The 18,528-nt window shown below is 36.8% G+C and overlaps 2 protein-coding genes across 4 annotated transcripts; both read right to left on the reverse strand.

The window, feature by feature from the left end:
* Positions 1 to 3,855, reverse strand: EMB2654 (Tetratricopeptide repeat (TPR)-like superfamily protein). Of its 3 annotated transcripts, none has more exons than XM_079072301.1 (10): positions 3,420 to 3,855; positions 3,080 to 3,252; positions 2,875 to 2,980; positions 1,588 to 2,697; positions 1,302 to 1,407; positions 997 to 1,201; positions 778 to 910; positions 565 to 669; positions 348 to 456; positions 1 to 237 (listed from the first exon to the last, which is right to left on the reverse strand). In XM_079072301.1, exons 1-10 carry the CDS (start codon positions 3,813 to 3,815, stop codon positions 209 to 211), a joined length of 2,472 nt encoding a protein of 823 aa, XP_078928427.1. In that variant the 5' UTR covers positions 3,816 to 3,855; the 3' UTR covers positions 1 to 208. The 3 variants fall into 3 exon arrangements, with proteins under 3 accessions (XP_078928427.1, XP_078928426.1, XP_078928428.1); XM_079072300.1 differs by having other exon boundaries at positions 348 to 465; XM_079072302.1 differs by having other exon boundaries at positions 348 to 465; positions 3,080 to 3,257; positions 3,420 to 3,514.
* A 789-nt stretch (positions 3,856 to 4,644) lies between these two features.
* LOC145137824 (ARM repeat superfamily protein) lies at positions 4,645 to 10,122 on the reverse strand. The gene is made up of 17 exons (XM_079071961.1): positions 9,505 to 10,122; positions 8,580 to 9,123; positions 8,269 to 8,496; positions 8,085 to 8,176; positions 7,782 to 7,992; positions 7,486 to 7,667; positions 7,230 to 7,415; positions 6,920 to 7,156; positions 6,775 to 6,831; positions 6,557 to 6,691; positions 6,381 to 6,449; positions 6,183 to 6,302; positions 5,938 to 6,099; positions 5,705 to 5,833; positions 5,512 to 5,613; positions 5,362 to 5,441; positions 4,645 to 5,251 (listed from the first exon to the last, which is right to left on the reverse strand). Exons 1-17 carry the CDS (start codon positions 10,036 to 10,038, stop codon positions 4,951 to 4,953), a joined length of 3,369 nt encoding a protein of 1,122 aa, XP_078928087.1. The 5' UTR covers positions 10,039 to 10,122; the 3' UTR covers positions 4,645 to 4,950.
* Between the last annotated feature and the right edge of the window lie 8,406 nt (positions 10,123 to 18,528).

Consider the following 18,528-nt stretch of genomic DNA (forward strand, 5'->3'; position numbering starts at 1 on the left):
TTTAAAATTCAAAAACCCTAAATTCTGGATTTTAAATTACAATTACAAAGTTAAAAAAAAAAAGGTACAAAGTTGTTGCTTTATCAAAACAATCAACCCTAAAGGAGTAAGGACTCTTATCCTAACAATCAAATTATACAATTTACAAGATTACATTATACAAATTTACAAGATCCTATTAATTCAAGGCCTCACAATGTTGCAAAAACTAAACACATGTTTTTCTTCTCAAGCTCTCTGTAAAAATCATGAAAAAGATGAAGCAGATTAATTGCTAACTGAGAAATAATAATTTTAATAAATAAATAAATAAAAGTAAGATGCATAGCAAAAGGCCAAAAGCATACCAACTCTATTTTGTATGATAACAGAATATTCAGGCCCACTACTCTGTGCAAATGCAAGTATACTTTGATACATGTCACCCGAAGCCTCAACACCAGAATCCTCCATCCACTGCAATACCTATTGAAAAAATCATCAACATTTAAACAAAAATAACAAATAACTGATGCATGATTTTATGATTAATGAATAAATAGCTTTAAGTAAATAAATGGTCACCTCAAGGTACTTTCTCCAATTTCCAGCAGCCAAAAGATTTTTTAGTAACACCAAATAAGTAGATTTATTAATTTCAGCACCCGTTGCCACTATTTTATAAAATATCTGCATAAACCATAACAGACATCGGTCTCAGACTTAGTCCAATGCATGTCAAATACATTACAACATATTTTTTTGTTCTTTAGTTTCTTGAATTATAAAAGTTGTCACCTTCATCATGGTCTCAATCTTCCCCAATTTACCAATACAATGTAAAAGCTGATTCATGAGTCCAATCGACATTACATTGAATGATGCCTCCATCATTCCAACTAATTCAATTGTCTTCTTCCAATCTCTTAGGCTAAAATCAAATACAAACCCATTACATTACTACTTATTATGCAACAAACTAATCTTTATAACAAAATATAATATAATGGAACTTACATACTACATGCAGAGAGCATCTCAAAGTAAATGGCATCATTCATTGGTATCTTTCTCTCCTGCATAAATTCAGCTACAACAAGAACTTTAGCAGGTTGATTCCCTTTATTAAAAGCTCTCATCAATGCTGAACAAGCAATAAGATCTGGCTCCACACCCTTCATTTCCATTTCTTGAAACAATGCAAATGCATCATCCCATTTTTCTGCAACAAAATTCATATCTTTAACAACTTTTTTTTTCTCAATACTCAAACGAATGTCAACTTTGAAAGTGATTATCAGTTTTGTAAGAGCATTCATTACCTGCATCACTATAAGCATGTAGCATTGTTGTATATGCAACAACATCAGGACCATCATGTGTCATCTTCATTTTTGAGAACAGAGACTCTGCTTTCAAAAGTTGACCCTGATAACAGAGAGAAGACTCAACAACCTTTCTAGGGATATTTTACATGATGATGAGGGCATTTACGTCTTTTTCACAGACAAGAACAAAAATTGCAATTTTGTCCCATTGACACCAGTCTCAGTCCCAATCCAAAGCACAGCAAATGCAGTACAACCTGTTATGTCATGTCATGTTTACCTGGTTGCTATAGACAGAAATGGCAGATGAAAGAACCTCATTAGACATTGTTACATTCAAATCCATCATTTCATCAAGAAATTCAAGAGCTTCAGTGTACTTAGACATCTTAGAACAACCATTAATCAACACATTATATGTAACCGAATCAGGTTTCACATTCTTTTCCCTCATCAACCTATACAAATCCAGTGCTTCATCATATTCCCCTCCATTCATATAACTACCAATAGCAGAATTATACGCAACAGTATTCAAACAAATCCCTCTGGAATCAGCAGCAGCAAGAATGGAATCAATCTTTACATTCCGACCATATCGCCCACAGCAAGCCAACAAAGTACTAACCGAAACAACATTCGGTTGCACTCCGTTTCTCTCCATTTCATGCAGCAATTCCACAGCTTCCGGAAGGAAACCATTGGATCCAAAGGCATCAATCAATGCATTATAAGTCACCACATTTGGCTTCAAGTTATTCCTTTTCATCATGTTAAATACCTCCATTGCCCTTTCTGGTTTCCCTGATCTCCCGTAAGCATTGAGTAGGGAAGTATACGATACAACATCCGGACGAAATCCGTTCCGTTTTATATCGTTAAATACCGATAATGCCCCTTCACTCATCCCCCTTGCAGCATATGCTCCTAAAAGTGTGTTGTAAGATATAATATTCGGTTTAAAACCTTCGGAAATCATTGTATCGAAAACTGCTTTGCAGTTTTCGATTTCCCCAGAAACGGAATACAAATGAATGATGCTTGTAAAGGTCACGATATCGGGCCCACATTGAGATCTTTTGTCCCTCATTGAATGAAAGATATTGATTGCTTTTTCAAATTGTTTGAGTTTTATGTGGCAATGGATTATTATATTTAAAGTGGTGGTATCTGGGCGAATTTTTGTTCCTTTCATTAATTCGAAATAGGAGAGTGCTTTTGAGTACTGGGACCCGGTCTTGAAGGCGGATAAAATGGTATTGTGAGTCACGAGATCGGGCCCCACCCCATTTTCTGTCATTCTTTTGGAAACTTTTAGAGCCTCTTTCCAATTTCCACTGGATCCGCATGCATGGATTAGATTGTTATATGTTGACCTAGTTGGTGGAACCTGAAATACCATAATTTGCATAAATAACCAGATTAAGCATGATTCTTAATTGGGCTAAATGCAAGAAATAGCAATGTAATTTCATTTAAAAAAACAAATCAATGAAAGTAGGTTGCTATTTCTTGAAAGAGTCTGAGAATAAAAGATAGGTTATAAGGGAAGAATAGAGATACAGACAGCTGCACGAAGCATGTCTTCCATGATATTGGTTGCCCAACGCCATTGACCAGCTCGACCATGTGCACTTATGAGAGCATTGTAAGTTTCAGCATCTGGTTTGCACCTAAAATGAGAAGACAAGATTTGAAAGTGTTTTTGGTGGCATCAATATGGAATGATGATGTTCAGGAATTAAGAACACCATAATCTGATGAATCCTTACCTCCACTTTTGCATCTCAAAAAACAACCCACGTGCTTGATCTGTTCGATTATGTCTTGCATGTAACCTGATCATCATATTGTATATATCATTGCGTGCACAGTAATTCTTCTGGTTCTTCATCCAATTGAAAACTTGATTACAATGATCGATTGAACCTGTCTGGCTAATTTCCTATACTACCAAATCAACAACACAAAGATGAAATTCAGCTTCACATAATACAAACACGGATCATTCATATCAATTCTGAAGTTGAAATTAGGCTATTCAAACCTAGAAATTCAAATTTGTAAGTATTCCTTCGAAACATATATACATATTACTATGAATTAACTTACCCTGATGAGAATGGAGTAATTTTTCCGTGAAAATCTACCAGCCCATCGATTAAGCAAGCCATCAATGTCTTCGCGTTGATTGAGCTTTAAAATCTTGGAAACCAGCTCAGAAATGGGCCAATCCTTTTGAAACCGGTCACCTTGAACCCGCAGCTGGTAGCGTTTGGGCAAATCCGACTTCCTTACACCGCTGACGTGCACGGATACTTGTCGTTCTCCTCTGTCGTAGTCGACGAACCCCACTAGCTTCTTGGTGTTCGTCTCGTCGGAGCAGCATCGGAGTATAAGTGGAAGAGGTTTTCGTTTGGGTTTGCGGGGAAATGGTGAGGAGACTGAATTGGTGTGGGGATGAGTGGGGGAGAACAAGTGAGAGTGTAGCTGTAAGGATGCCACCATGGCTATGGCTATGGAGCAGGAGGGAGAGGAATGAAGGAAGATATCGAGACATTACTTTCTTGAATATATATATATATATATATATATATTTCTTTATTTAAATTATATTATTATTATTTGATTTTTATGGTTTTACCCAAGTTTTAGCTTTGGCTATTGCTGTTATTTTACCTTCCATTCTTTTCTTAAACTTTTTTTAAATACTAAATAAATTTAATTTAATAAAAAAAACTAAATAAAAAATATGTCATAATTGAAACAAGTAAAACATAACAATATTTACATTTTTTTAAATGTGTAAATTATATATGTATTTATAATATCAGTGTTTATTGGTAAAGCCAATTCAAAGTCATTTCCGGATAAGTAATTGGTGTTTTGCATAAACAATTTTAACTGTTCTTTGGCCCGTTGTTTTTTTCTTCATGTGTATTTTCTTTTTCGAACTTCATATACACATTAAATTCAGATTAAAAAGTTTAAACTTTCTTTTTTGCTTTATCCCGGGTGGATAGATTCTTTAATGTCAACCTCGTAATCATCATCGTATTACGTCTCAAAAAATGTTGGGACACTTGCATGTTAAGATGTGCATCCTTGGGGAAGGGTGAGTATTTATACATGCACTTACAAGTATATTATAAGGCATATATGTATTATTAAAAAGCCATTGTGTGTTATCATTTCATGTGCATACAAAGAAACTTGTATATCAAACATGAACACGAATTAGATGGCAAAGGGCAAGGAATGGTTGGTTTTAGCAAGACCAAGAGATGGAAGAGATAGACATAATATACCCATAAAAATAGGCAGATGTTTCCTCGAGTTTTGTTTTCAAATGCTAAATGGTTGATTTAAAATTTTGATAAATGATTCATGATACATATATGGAATGGAATTCTGTTTTGTTTCAAAACTGTGGTACATGTACGACCTACTCTTCTTAGTCTTGTATCAATTGGTTAGGATCATAAAAGAATCTCACATACATCATCTACATCCGGAAAGATGACCCATCATGCCTTTAAGATCTTTATAGTTTATAGCCTTCACTCCAAATGGGCCCCCCATAATCAAACCCAAAACGTTAAATTTCAGGCTTTCAACTTTCCAACTGTTTTCTTCTTGTTGTTCAGGTGACAGGTGCATTTTTCTTGTTTCCTTTTCTTGTCCACTGTTTCTGTTTCTTAGCACCTGATGAAGATGAAGTGTCCTTTTTTAATGAAGTTGTGGTTTTCCTTTTGGTGCCTTGTGACTTTCGATCCATAGATTTTGCTTGACCAAAATGTTTCACTTGTTTCTTACTACTATCAACATCTTTTCCTCCACGTGAAAATTTACGAGCCCCATATGATGAGCTGCTGTGTTTATCCTCCCTCTTCCTCTTTCCACTTTCCCTTGAATATGCTTCATTAGGTTTCCTCTTTTCCCCACTGAAACAAACAAACAAGCCAAATTCCTTCATTTCCCTCACTTTCTCTATTAAGTCAAACTTTCTACAAACTAAGTTAATCATAGAAAAGTACAGTTTATGAAGTTAGACCTGTTCGGAGTTGTATCAGATGATTCATGATCTGTTTTGGTTGTCACACCTTCCTGTGAACTTTTCTTTCCTTCACGATTCTGTAATTTAACATCATATTTATGCATTATTACTTTTTATCTATTAACTATTTATTTGTTTTTTTTTTACCTCCAGAACATCTTTAACGAAATCTCGGTATTTCTCAGGTACAAGAGATTTGACCGATGCAGAACCACATTTTCTCATCATAATCTCTAGGATCACTGTCACCTGTAAAGTGTAAAGGAAGCTATATTTTTATACTGCATTTTCAAATTTAACATAATAATAATATATGATTTAATTTAAAATTAAAACATACTTTAGATTTGAAATGATGGCGAGAAACAGATGACCATGGCAGAAGACCACTCAGGATATCAGACAAAAGACTCGCCAAGTCTTTCCCTTCAAGGCTCAAAACCAACACCTTGATGAAACCTAAAACAGCCTGACCATATTGCACAATATTGCACAGTCACAACTAACATTTAGCATCAAGATTTAATATATATATATATATATATATATATATATATATATATAATAACTCACTTTTATAACTTCAATGGCTTTACTATGCAGCAATTCTAGAATGGATGGCACAAGATCGGGCATCAACTTGCAAATTTTGGAGTCGTTATATATTACTAAAGATAATGCAGAGACTGCACCACTTTTTATGTGAGGAGAAGACCCAGAGAGATACCCCATTATCTGGAAAGTTTAAAATAAATATACAAGCGATTAAATAAAAAAAATGGAATGTTTTCAAAAAGTTTAATAAATCAAGTGAATACCATGGTGACAAATTCATAATAAGGTCCTTTTTCTTTTTGGAGTGAAGATGGTGTTTTTTGCAAGGTACAGCTCATTCCTATAAGAATGTCATATGCCACTTTTCTACTTTCTTCCTTGGACTGGAGAGATCAAAACCAGGAGATTATATTATCAAATTATAAGAAAAATGAAGAAGTTGTTTTAAAAGTAGATCTTACATCTTTTAGTGTGACTATAATTTCATTCAGCATACGAAAACCATAAGTGTTCTCTCCATCAGAAGTTATCTATTAGAAATCATTTAGCAAAGAAAACTGTTAGAGCGAATTTCACACGGTTTATAAACTTAATATAAAAATAAAACTAAAGCAACAACAACAATTTATAATATAACCTCGATGGAATGAATTAACAGGTTCTTGAAGCACGAAAATCTCCATCTAAGTGAAGTAATATCAACTGGGGACTTCAAACCAAGTAACAAATCCATAAGTTCCTCAAATTTTGAAGAGCGGAACTCTGAAGATTCCTGAACAATTTGAACAAAAAAAAACAAGAATGAGACAGATTTCCTTAACTTTATTTAGAAAGTAACTAAGTACTGGTTCTTACCTCCAAAATTTTGTAAAGGGTGGCATATGCTTCCCTCTGGATGTGGTCATCCTCTTCCTACACAAAAAAAAGGAAGAAAAAAAAAAGATTTATCGTATTTGCTTGTTTGTATAAATTTAAATTAAAAAACAGACTAAAAGCACACCTTCAAACTCTCCTTGATAAAGCTATATATGAGATCAATAAGATCCATGCTAGCTGTCCCAACAACAGATGATGCTAGCTCAAGTATCAGACACTTATTTGCATTTTTCTTTGAAGAGGATTTATCATCTTTTGCATCATCTCCAGAAACATCCACCTCTATTCTTTTTAGTGATGAAACAAAAACTGCTTTTATTGTTGAAGGTTCAGTTATAGATGCCAAGCATTTAATGGTGTCCTGGAAATACATAATAATGAAGTCAGAAACCAAAGAATACAAATTAGTGAAGAGATAAAATTACAATCATAACCTTTACAAAAGCGCGCTTCTCGAATGGCACTCTAAAAAGAACTTTTGTAAAAGCCTTCAATGACCCCTCTGACCATGATGACAAAGCTTTGATGTTTTTGGTTGCAGTTTTTTTAGAGTAACTAATCTTTGGAAGCTTAGAAGCTTCATCATCACCAAGAAAGCTCCTATTCTGCTTCACAAGATGCTATAAAAAAAAAAGTCAACCATCAAGAGAAACAAATCTTACAATAATATAAATTAGAGATATTTATTACCTGCAATGCAATGGCAATATACTCGAGCATAATCGCATCCTTTTTGATGTGTGGAATCAGAAGTTTAGCCAAGGATCCAAATTTTTTATACGTGTCGTTTGGATAGCAGCAGAAGGCAGGCAATAGACCCCAACAGCCACGTGCGTGGGACTGCAATTGTTCTCTAATTGCTGACTTTTTAACTTGCAAGAAAAAACATATATATAAATATATATATATATATATATATATATATATATATATATATGTCATGATACTTTTCAAAATCCAAAACTATTCTATAAATGAGGGAGTACCTTTTTGGCATGCTTCTTGGAAAGATTCGGCTATAGGCACTATACTTTCAATAAAGAACCCCAAAGATGATCCATTAACATACTCCTTCAAAATTGGTATCAACCAAGTATTTGAGCATGTGAGATCACTGGCATCAAGGGAGATAGGTAACACTGCAAGTAGTTTATCTGGTCCTATAGCAACTACAGCAGACCCGATGCACTGTTGAAGCTGTAATATCAAATATCAAAACAGAACATTATGTTAATATAATGCCATAATGGATACAAGAAATACATGGCAATGAAGAAAAAAAAACTTACATGCTTTACATCAGAAGGATTTCCGGATGCAAGTGTCATAAAACTGGCAAGCTTTAGAAGTATGTTCTCCATGTAAATATGAGAAATCTTCCCTAAATATCATAAATAATAAACAAAGAGCAGTATCAGGTGCTTATGACAGTGACAATGATCCATACAAATAGTAATTGGAATTTGGACATACCAAGTTTGAGAAATAAAAGAGAAATGACAGCCAAAGTATGCTCATTTGGAGTTCCTTTATGGGTACTCAGAATTTTTAGAAGTGCATCACATAAGGATTTAACTATTCTTGATTCCTTGGATTCAACATTATTTTCATCTGTGAGGATATCTACATCGATATGACGGTTTATCATTTCTTTTAGAATATTTGAAGCTTTTGTAGCTGTAGCCTCAGATGTCAGAAGACCTAAAAACACATGTACAAATTTAGTCAACTAATACAATCATATAACTAATCATATCATGCAAATATATATCATATATGTCTACCCGCTATAGAACCGATGACTAAGGAGTAATGGCTATTCCATTTGTTTGCATCTCCAACTTGAAATTTGGTAAGAAAATTCTCAAGTAGAGCTGCTGCAGAAAAAAGAGTGTCTACTGGGTTCTGTTTTGTAGATATATATGAAGCAAGTGTTGTTACTATTTCTAAGGTATCAGGAATTGTAGATTCATCTTCCAATAATCGAAGTATCTCCTCCATAACATCAAAAACATGCCTCGTTAATGGTGAAAACTTTGCACTTATAGATTTTTGTAATTCTACAACAGTTTTTGATATTTCTTTGCTTGGTAAACAAGGGACCAGAAATTTCAACAGATTTAACATGTGAAGAGCCTCTAACTGTTCACATTTTGAAAATTTATCATCTTTAGACCCGTCTGTTGATCTTGAAGAAACTGTTTCAACTGCCAACGACATATAAGTTTTGAATGATTTTAAAAACAGCTTGCTTGCACTTTTCTTGACAAGAGAAGATTGGAAAGACTTGAAGACCTTCACTACACAATCTTGAGCACATTTTCTGACCTGCAACATGTATGTAAATCACAGAAGAATAAGAATGTTTTTTAAGATGTATATTAGTGGGTAACTTAAACAATAAAATTATGTGTGCCTAGAATGGCATTTGGTCGTTGAAGAGAAGCAAGTTTCATTAAAATGCAACCTGCAAATGTGACATTAAGTCCTAACCTTATGATATTATACTTATAATAAGCAAGAGCCATTTTCATGGAAATATTGATATACAGATTTGGGTGCTTGAAATTCCAACCTCTTTCATGTTCTTAGTATGTTTTATGGAAAAAGATAAGACATTTACTGCTATAACCATGGATTATTGTAAGCATTTGCACAAATTGACAGTGTAGCAAATAGAGACTATAGATAAGACATTTACTGCTATACCTTTGGACGTTTATCTATCGAATACTTCATAAGTGTCTGGAAACCTAGTTGAACAGACTTCCAATCGTCCAAATCACAAAAATCTAGCAACACCCCCAAACACTTGACCAAGGCCCTCACACTCGAAACTGGCAAACCCTCACATGGATTATCCACCAGCTCAACCACAATCTCCACAGCCTCAGCCGCCTTGGACGTCGCTATAGACTTCTCGGGAACCAGAGGCAGCACAATGGCCAAAAACGACGACAGCGCGGAGACTGCATCAGCGTCCTGGGTTGTTTTAGAGGTATCGGAGAGGGCATCAATGGTGGCAGCGAAGTAAGAGAGGGGAGTGAGGGGCAGAGATTCGGATTGTATGATAGAGCGGGTAGCCGCAGCAGTTGCGCAGAGGTGGCGGTGTTGAGATGCGGCGGATTTGCCGTAACGGTCTAGGAGCTGTTGGCATATATCAGATTCACCGGTGAATGAGGTAGTAGCGTCAGTAGATTCTTCCATTGATCCTTCTGTTGATTGTTGCCGTTGCTTTTTCATCGTTGGAGTGTCTCAGGGAAGGAGTTTCAGTGTAGGGTTTATAAATGGTTTATGCTTATAAAACCCAGAGGTATCGAACCGGAATACATTCGGACGGACAATTTACTTTCCGACCGGGTTTATTATAAACAGTCATCGCCAACGTGAAGTTAGGCCCGTTTATAGTTGCTGATTGAGAAAGTGCTGACTGGGAAAGGTCTGTCTGGGTAAGAAATCCTGATTGGGTAAGAAATCATGTTGTTTGATTGTACATCTGACTGAATGTGCTGAGTGATGAAAAATGACCATTTTACCCTGTTGTTATATATATTGATGGATTAAATTGCTGAATAATTATAAAAACATACATATTGTCATACAAAATGTAAATTACACACAAATAAAAAATGTCATACAAAATGTAAATTAAACATAAATAATTTAATATCCAAATAAAAACATAATTAAATTTAAAATAACATAACAATTTAATGTAAAGTAGGTGAAAGTAGTCGATTTGCAATCTGATCACGCAAAACACGCATATATTCAACGGCTTCTGGACCCCATTTTATGCCTTGTATGTTTTCTCTATCAATTCCCCCACCTTGGACGTCAGGAGTAACCATAGTGTCCTTCTCAAAATTTCTAAACAAGTCATCTTCTATATTGTATTTCCTTATAAAATTATGGACCGCGACACAAGCAATGACTATGTCTCTTTGCACTGTAAAAGGATAAGGAGCCATTTGTTTTAAGATTGGGAATCTCGCCTTCAATACACCATAAGCACGCTCAATAACATTTCTAAGTTGTGCATGAGCATGATTGAACCTTTCTTCTCTAGTTAAAGGTCTGCCTCTTCGAAAATCGGCTAACCAATACCTAGTATTGCGGTATGGAGCCATAAACCCACGAGTGTTTGTATATGCGGCATCACAAAGGTAATATTTATCTGCAAACGAATGTGACACATATTATATAATGACACACATTATATAAAGAAGATAGATAATAAAAATTATATAAAGATTACAAACCTGGTGGAGGAAATGGAAATCCAGAAGTCGAATTGAATGCAACTTCTTTCAAAACTCTTGAATCATGTGCTATACCCTCCCATCCAGCCCAAACAAAGGTGAATATCATATCAAAATCACAAATTCCTATTACATTTTGAAAACATTCTCCTTTTCCTCTTCCTCTATAACGAGTTTGTTGATCAACAGGTACAACCGCATGTACAAGAGTTCCATCTAATGCACCTATTGCTCCGGAAAAAATATTTTTTAACCGTCCATGTCGTTCCGAGTTATGTCTTGTTGGGTTAGGAGTTGTTGGTACTATAATTTCTTTTGCAAAACACATCATTGCTGTTAGGACCTCGTGAAAACATTGATGAATCGTTTGTGTGGAGTGATGAAATCTTCCCTTAACCGCGCGAAAACGTTCATTATGTCCTATAACATGTAAGAAGATAGCCATCTTCTCTTCAATGCTTATTGTCCTACTAGCTTGCAACCAATTTTTTTGGGTAAAATGGTTGCATAATAATGCAAATGCCTCTTGTGTAAGACGCATCATATCGAAACATTGTGTAGGGTCTCCGTACATCAAATCTTGTGTATATGCATACCCGCTTGAATCGTTATCTCTAATTCTATGAATTCTGATTAGTCTGCGCCGGTTTGACCTCAACCAATAAAACACAAGTAAAAGAAAAGATACAACTTCACCATCAGAAACCATACTTGATCTGTTACAAACAATTAGGTAACATGTTAAAGTAAAAAAAAAAATTAATGCACCAAAAAAATGAGTAAACAACATCAAAAGTAACAAAAGTCATATAACAAACGTTATATAACAAAATACTAGTAAACCAAAAAAGTCATCAAACATAGGATCCAAAAAACTAGTAAACATCATCCAAAAAAGTCATCAAACATAGGATCCAAAAAACTAGTAAACATCATCCAAAAAAGTCATCAAACATAGGATCCAAAAAACTAGTAAACATCATCAAAAAAAACTAGTATCCAAACTTTTCTACCCGCACCTATCAAAGGTAACCATACTTCCTACCCGCACCCATCACCCACGACTCACAACTACTATGCGAAAGTCGTAACCAACCTTTTCGAACATCAGCACTTTCACCAAATAGCAAAAGAGCGGTCTTGTATCTTTCATCTTCTTCTCCCCATTCCATTTTGTTCAATTTCTCCATACACGCATCGACATCCTTATCCATTTCACTTTTTTCAATTCTTTCATTTTTTTCCACTAACGACCTTGCAAGCTTGACAATCTCCTCTTCAACTTCTAATGCCCTTGCATCTCTTTTTTTTCCACCAACTCTTTTGTTTCCACCAACTTCCTTATTTTTTGAACGCCCCGAAGATTCTTCACTTGCACCTACGTGTTGTGTTGAGGTTTCCATTGGAACATCATCATCAAAATCATGGGGACTAAACTCTTCTACATGACGAGGGAGTGTAGAAGATGGCCCCCAACTTTGAAAGCCGGTTGATGTCGACCCTTCAAATAGTTGGGTGCAAAGATCAGGGAACAATAGGGGTTTAGTTTTCAATGACAACACGAACTTGTTCAACTGTTTACAATTTTTATAAATATTAGTATATGTTATAAAAATAATCATAATAGTATTGATTAAAAAAATAAATTTAATCAAATAGTATATGTTATAAAAATAATCATAATAGTATTGATTAAAAAAATATTACCTTCCCCTCTTCTTTCCATTGTTCATCGGTCAAATTAAATTTATTTTTTATAGGATCATATATATTGCCGGTTTTGTTTTTGAGTTTCACCCAAGCAACATACTTTGATTTGTAGTAGTCAAAGTGGTTTCTCATTTGCTTCTGATCAACCTCTTTACCGTGTTCGTTTATCAATTTTTCGCGTATTGTCTTCCATGAACTTGCCTTAAGCCCGGAACCCTCACGACCATTAGCGGTTAATTCATGGATACATGCATCAAGAAAAGTTTTGTCCTCACTCTCGTTCCAAACCAACATCCTAAAACATTAATATTTAAAGTAATTTATCATAGTTTTTATCAAGTTAAAGAACAATTTTAAACATAAAGCAATTTTCAACCAAGGAAGTTAACATCATCCTAAATTATGATTTGATAACTTATACACAAACATTTTCAGATGTCACATAACATCAATATTCAAGCTAACAATTTCACAAAAGATAACAAGCTAACAATTAAGGTCAACAATATCAAAGCTATAAAATTAGAAAAAAAAACAAAAACAGCCCAATTTTTGATTTTATAGCTTATAATTTTGATACTAACACAAGCTCAATAATTGGAAGGCATGTGATGTTGCATGCATTCCCCCTCTCGCCCACTCTTCATGGAACAATTGGATTATTAAAAAAGCTAGGTTACCATTAATCTTATAATAATTATTTATTATTAATTTTACTTTTGTACTTTACACATAAAAACACAACATTTGATTGTATTTTCTGTAAAACATGTGATTGTGGGCTTGAAAATGGGAATTTACAAACCTACTTGTATTTTTCAATTCACATTCAATTTCAATTCATAAGCTATAAAATCAAAATTCAGAAAAAAAAACTTCCAATTCACTTTCAATTTCAATTCATAAGCTATAAAATATGAAATGGAGAAAAAAACTTCCAATGTGAATTGGAGAAAAAAACTTCAAATTCAGAAAAAAAAACAAAAAACAACTACCAATTCACATTCAATTATAGAATTCATAACATTAGAAAAAAAAACTTCAATTTTCAGTTCTTATACACAAAGAACTACAAAACAAAACATAAACAAACTTCCAATTCACATATAATTTCGAAATTCATCATATTAGAACAAAGAATTTCACATTTCAGTTCTTGTACACAAAGAACTACAAAAAAGAACAAAAAAAAACTTATCATATGAACATACAGGTTGAGAATTCATAATATTCTAACAAATAGTAATTTGATTTCATAAAGAACTACAAATTTCATACCATCAAAGCATAAATGGTATCTGATTTTGAAAATTATTAACAGAAAAGTTAGAAGAATATATTACCTATGTGATGGATCGAGAAGGCGTCACTGATGGCGGTGGCGGAGGTCCGGCGAGATGGCAGAGGTCCGACTGTTTGGCGTTCACTCGTTGTGGAGTTCTTCCTGGCAGTTGCTGCTATGCTTTTAGGTCACTGGGAAGGGACGTGAATGAGGGAAGAAAGAATAAAGACGTAGGGGCAAGATGGTCTAATTTCCAGTCAGCAATTGTTAAAAAACTGAGCCAGAAAGCGATTTAGGTCAGCTGATCTTACCGACAAAGCTCAAATCAAACACCAAAGGTCTGACCGAGTCAGCCCAATTTGCTGACTCGACCCAGTCAGACATTTATCAAACACTCCCTTAATGTTGTTTTATAAATAAAATAGATAAAATTTGATGAACGAATAGTCGAAATAAATTCATATTATTTAGTGTGGTGTTGGCTTTGGGAAGCCAAATGTTATAAATCAGATTATTCGGGGGTTAAAAAGTAACTTTGGGATTTAATTTGAAAAGATTTTGGAGGCTAAGGGGCTATTTGGAAAGTATTAGACTTGATTTGTAAAGGAGTTCAGGAGGCTGGGTTAAAAAGGTAAAATTCGGGCTTAAAATGAAAAGAATTGGAGGAGCAGGGGTATAAAGAGTAAATTTTGGAGTTGGTTTGCAAAGATATTGATGGGGGAGGGACCAATCTTGCCATTATGGCAACATGTTTACGGGATCAGGGTATATAAACCCATAAGCATCGATAAAACCCTAACCCTAGCAAACCCTTTACAGCCGTCACCCCCTTATACCTCCCTCTTCATTTCCGGTAGCCGCGCACCACCATTGGAGCCTCCTCAGCCGCCGATCATCAAGACCGACAACCACCATTGCTAGCGCCGACGAAGCTTGTCGCCGCTGCTGTTTCCTGTGCTGCTACCGCCACCACCCACGGTGTTGGGTTTATTTTTCGGGCATGACGTGTGTACCGCTGCTGTACTCGGTGGTTCGAACCACCTTCTCCTCTCCTCTCTGTTCTGTTTGTGATACGACGCCACCACCGCTCGAGCGGCTTCCCTCCGCCACTTGTTCCTTCGCTGATTGGATTGACGTGGCCGTCACCGCCACGCGGCTGTTTCACTGTGGTCGACATTCTTCGTCGCTGCTCACCGCCGCTGTTAAGTGCGTGTGTGTGTGTTCATCCGTGTCTCACAAGATTGTTGGTGTCTCGGGTTGCTGTTGTCGGAGAAAGATCAAGGAAAAAAAACCACCATGGCTGCCGGCCATGGTGGCTGCCGCCTCAAGGACCACCATGGAGGGTGTGTATGCTTCCGTAGGGTGTTATTTTTGTGTGTGTTTATTAGTGTTTGTGTGGGTGTTAATCGGATGGTATTGTAAATTGTAACAAGTGGAATAATGAAGGAAAAGTCTAAACCACCACCGTAGGGTGGTGGCTGCCGCCACCGGCCGCCATGTCGGGTGGCGGTGTGTTTTGTTTGGTTTGTGACTCGTTTGGATGTTTGGACAAGGGACTACTAAACCCTAATGGGCCAAAAGAAATCCTAGTGGGCCCAATGAGATCTTAATGGGCCCAGTGAAGCCCTAATGGACCTAAAAGCCCAACCATTTGATTAATGGGCTAATATTTGGGTTGGAAACCCTAATTAGGGTTTGGAAAACCCTACTAGCTTAAAACCCTAATTTTTGGGAATTGATTGGGACGCGCGGGAATTATTTAATAAAGTTAAAACATTAATTAATAATCATTGGGAAAATTAACCTAAGTCAATATTGGACTTAATGGATTAAGTCCTTAATGGGTTAAGTAAGAAACACTTAACCCTAATCATTATTTCATGCAAAAAACCTAATTTTGGGATTATGGGCTTGGACTTATCGGGACCCACATTTGGGTCTGGGGTATTCCAACCTTATGGTTGATCGGACCCATAGTGTGTTGGCATTCCAACCTGTTGGTTGAGGGTCTGGGGGTATTCCAACTCGATGGTTGATTGGACCCATAGTATGTTGTTATGGTTATATGTGTATTTTTGTGGGTATGAGTATTTTGGGGGAACTCACTAAACTTTCGGGCTTACAGTTTCAGTTTATTGTTTCAGGTGCATCAGGGGATCGTGGCAAGGCAAAGGCGTGATCGTACAGCTCCTCATAGTTCATGATTTTATGATTTGATTATGGGGATACTCTGATGATTAAACTATTTTGAAAACAAACTGTAATAACTTAATGGTTTTAAATGTTCTAAAAAGTTTTAAATTGGCTTGAATTTTTGGGGTGTTACAAGTTGGTATCAGAGCCTTGGTTTGAGTGAATTGGAGGAACACTAGTGTGACTCCAGTCTCAAATCAAGGAAAAGAATTTTCAAAATGATTTTCAAATGGTTTTCAAAATAAGTAAAGGAGGATGCAGGGTGTACGATCAGCCGGAGCCAGTAAGTTGACCCCAAAATACCATGCAGTTATTTGATTATGTGATATGTTAGAACAGCATGCTAGTGCTAGGCTAGGGATCTTCAGGAATTGCATGATAGAATTGCCTGATTACATGATGCCTGCTAGCTTAGGGTTTCCTTTATATGAGATTGACATCATTACTGTAGTTGCTTAGTGTATGCATCACGGTTATACGTAATTAAGATCTTATAGCCTGAGAATGTTTGATTTGGCCTTATGTTCTGTTCTTGTTTGATTGGAAGCTTAAGGTAGGATTGGATATTCGAAAGTCTATAGGGTTCAGTGTTATGTATGGCTAGCATACACTAGTACTGCAGGGTTGGTGGAAGTTTCATGGATGGGTGGGTTGTGTGAGACCGGTAGGTCAGTTGTGAGACAGTTAGCCTTCCTCTAGGAGTGAGGTTGAGCGACCACCAGGTGTATGTATAGTGTTAGGGTGTTGTGGTGATACTTAAGACAAATATGGGTAGGTGTGGAAGGTAGTAGGGTCCCATACTACTGAAAGCACAGGACCCATACGCGTAGCAAGGAAGTCACAACCCCTAGGGTTGGGTTAGAAGTTGGTTCCCTGTCTCTATATGGGTTATCAGTGATCCTTCTGGTGTTTTACCAGAATGGTGGTTACGAGACGTCTTGAGATCGGATCCAGGTTAGGATCGGGAGCTGGCAGCCAGGATAGGCCAGCATTGTCAGAGGACCGTGTCAGTGAGATCATCCGCGAGGAGGTGATCGAGTTTGTCTGGGGACAGTTTCCGGGGATGTTTCGGTCTATTAAGACCACCATGGTTGAGTATTTCGACGAGCGCTATGCAGCCATTTCCGAGACGGTTGTCGCGGCAGCTATATCAGTTGTAACGACGACAAGGGGAAGAGCTGGTCGAGCTTTTCAGTACCGGGACTTGTTACTGGGATATATTCTGATGAGCAAAGGGTTGCAGTTACCTCGGATCAGGGAGAGGTTCTGTACTTGTTACATTCTGTGGGTTAGGCGGGAGAGTTTAGCACATGCGTTTCTAGATTTGAGGCTTCGGGGGTTTTGCTCGAGGCCGGAATGTGAGTCGCGGGGACTCCGGAAAAGAGTAATGATTATGTTCAGCTGGAGTTATGCAGTTGGAATTAGAATGGTTAATTGATAGGATTGGAATGTTGTTTTCTAGGGCAAGGAATGTGCCCTTTCGGTTTACGAGCTCGAAGGATTGAGCAGGCTTGTGACCCCAGGATCAGGTTGTATTCTAGCTCGTGGTTAGTTGGTCGCCGGGATTGGCGACAGTAGTTTAGCGCTGGTAAGTGCGGGTGGGTCGATGGGGGCATAAGTATTTTAGAGGTCCATTTCGCCTTGGATCTCTTGTATCGGACGGTAAGGATTGATTGTGCGATCTATTGCACTTTCGGGATTGAAGACTATGTCTTGGGGGTAGTTTGTAGCTCGGTTTAGGGTAGAGGTTGTTTCAGCTACTGCAATTTAGCTATGGACGATTGAGCTGGTGAGTGAGTCAGGGTGCGAACCCTGAATGGTATAATTTCTAGAGCCGAGAGCGAGAGATTTGTTGGAGCACTTTGGGGAAGAAGGGTATCATGTGGGAGGTCTGCGGACAGGGTCCCCCATAATGGTTATTCAGCATTGTCAGGATTGAGTGGTTTTAGTAACCGTTATTGATTGGCGAATGAAAGCGCCAAAGGAAGTAGCTCGTTGCTGAGGTATTAGTTGGAGTATCTGTCTTTTGGACTTCAAGATTTGAGTGTGGGATCATTCAAGCATTAGGGATTGTCGGTTTCACTGGGACTCAGGAAATGTTCAGCTAGTTCTTAGAAGTGTGTGATCACTTGCGATTGGCTGGTAATGAAGCACTATTTGGAAAGGTCTAGTTGTCATCAGATCGATCGTTGGAAAGTAAGAAGGATGGGGAATTCTCAAATTTCCATGTATTGTGAAGACTTAGTTGAATCTAAGTGGTGGAGAATCGACCCGGAATGCAGAAGT

Source organism: Lactuca virosa, chromosome 9 (assembly GCF_052849685.1).
Source record: "Lactuca virosa cultivar CGN04683 chromosome 9, Lactuca_virosa_CGN04683_v6, whole genome shotgun sequence".
Lineage (NCBI taxonomy): Eukaryota > Viridiplantae > Streptophyta > Magnoliopsida > Asterales > Asteraceae > Lactuca > Lactuca virosa.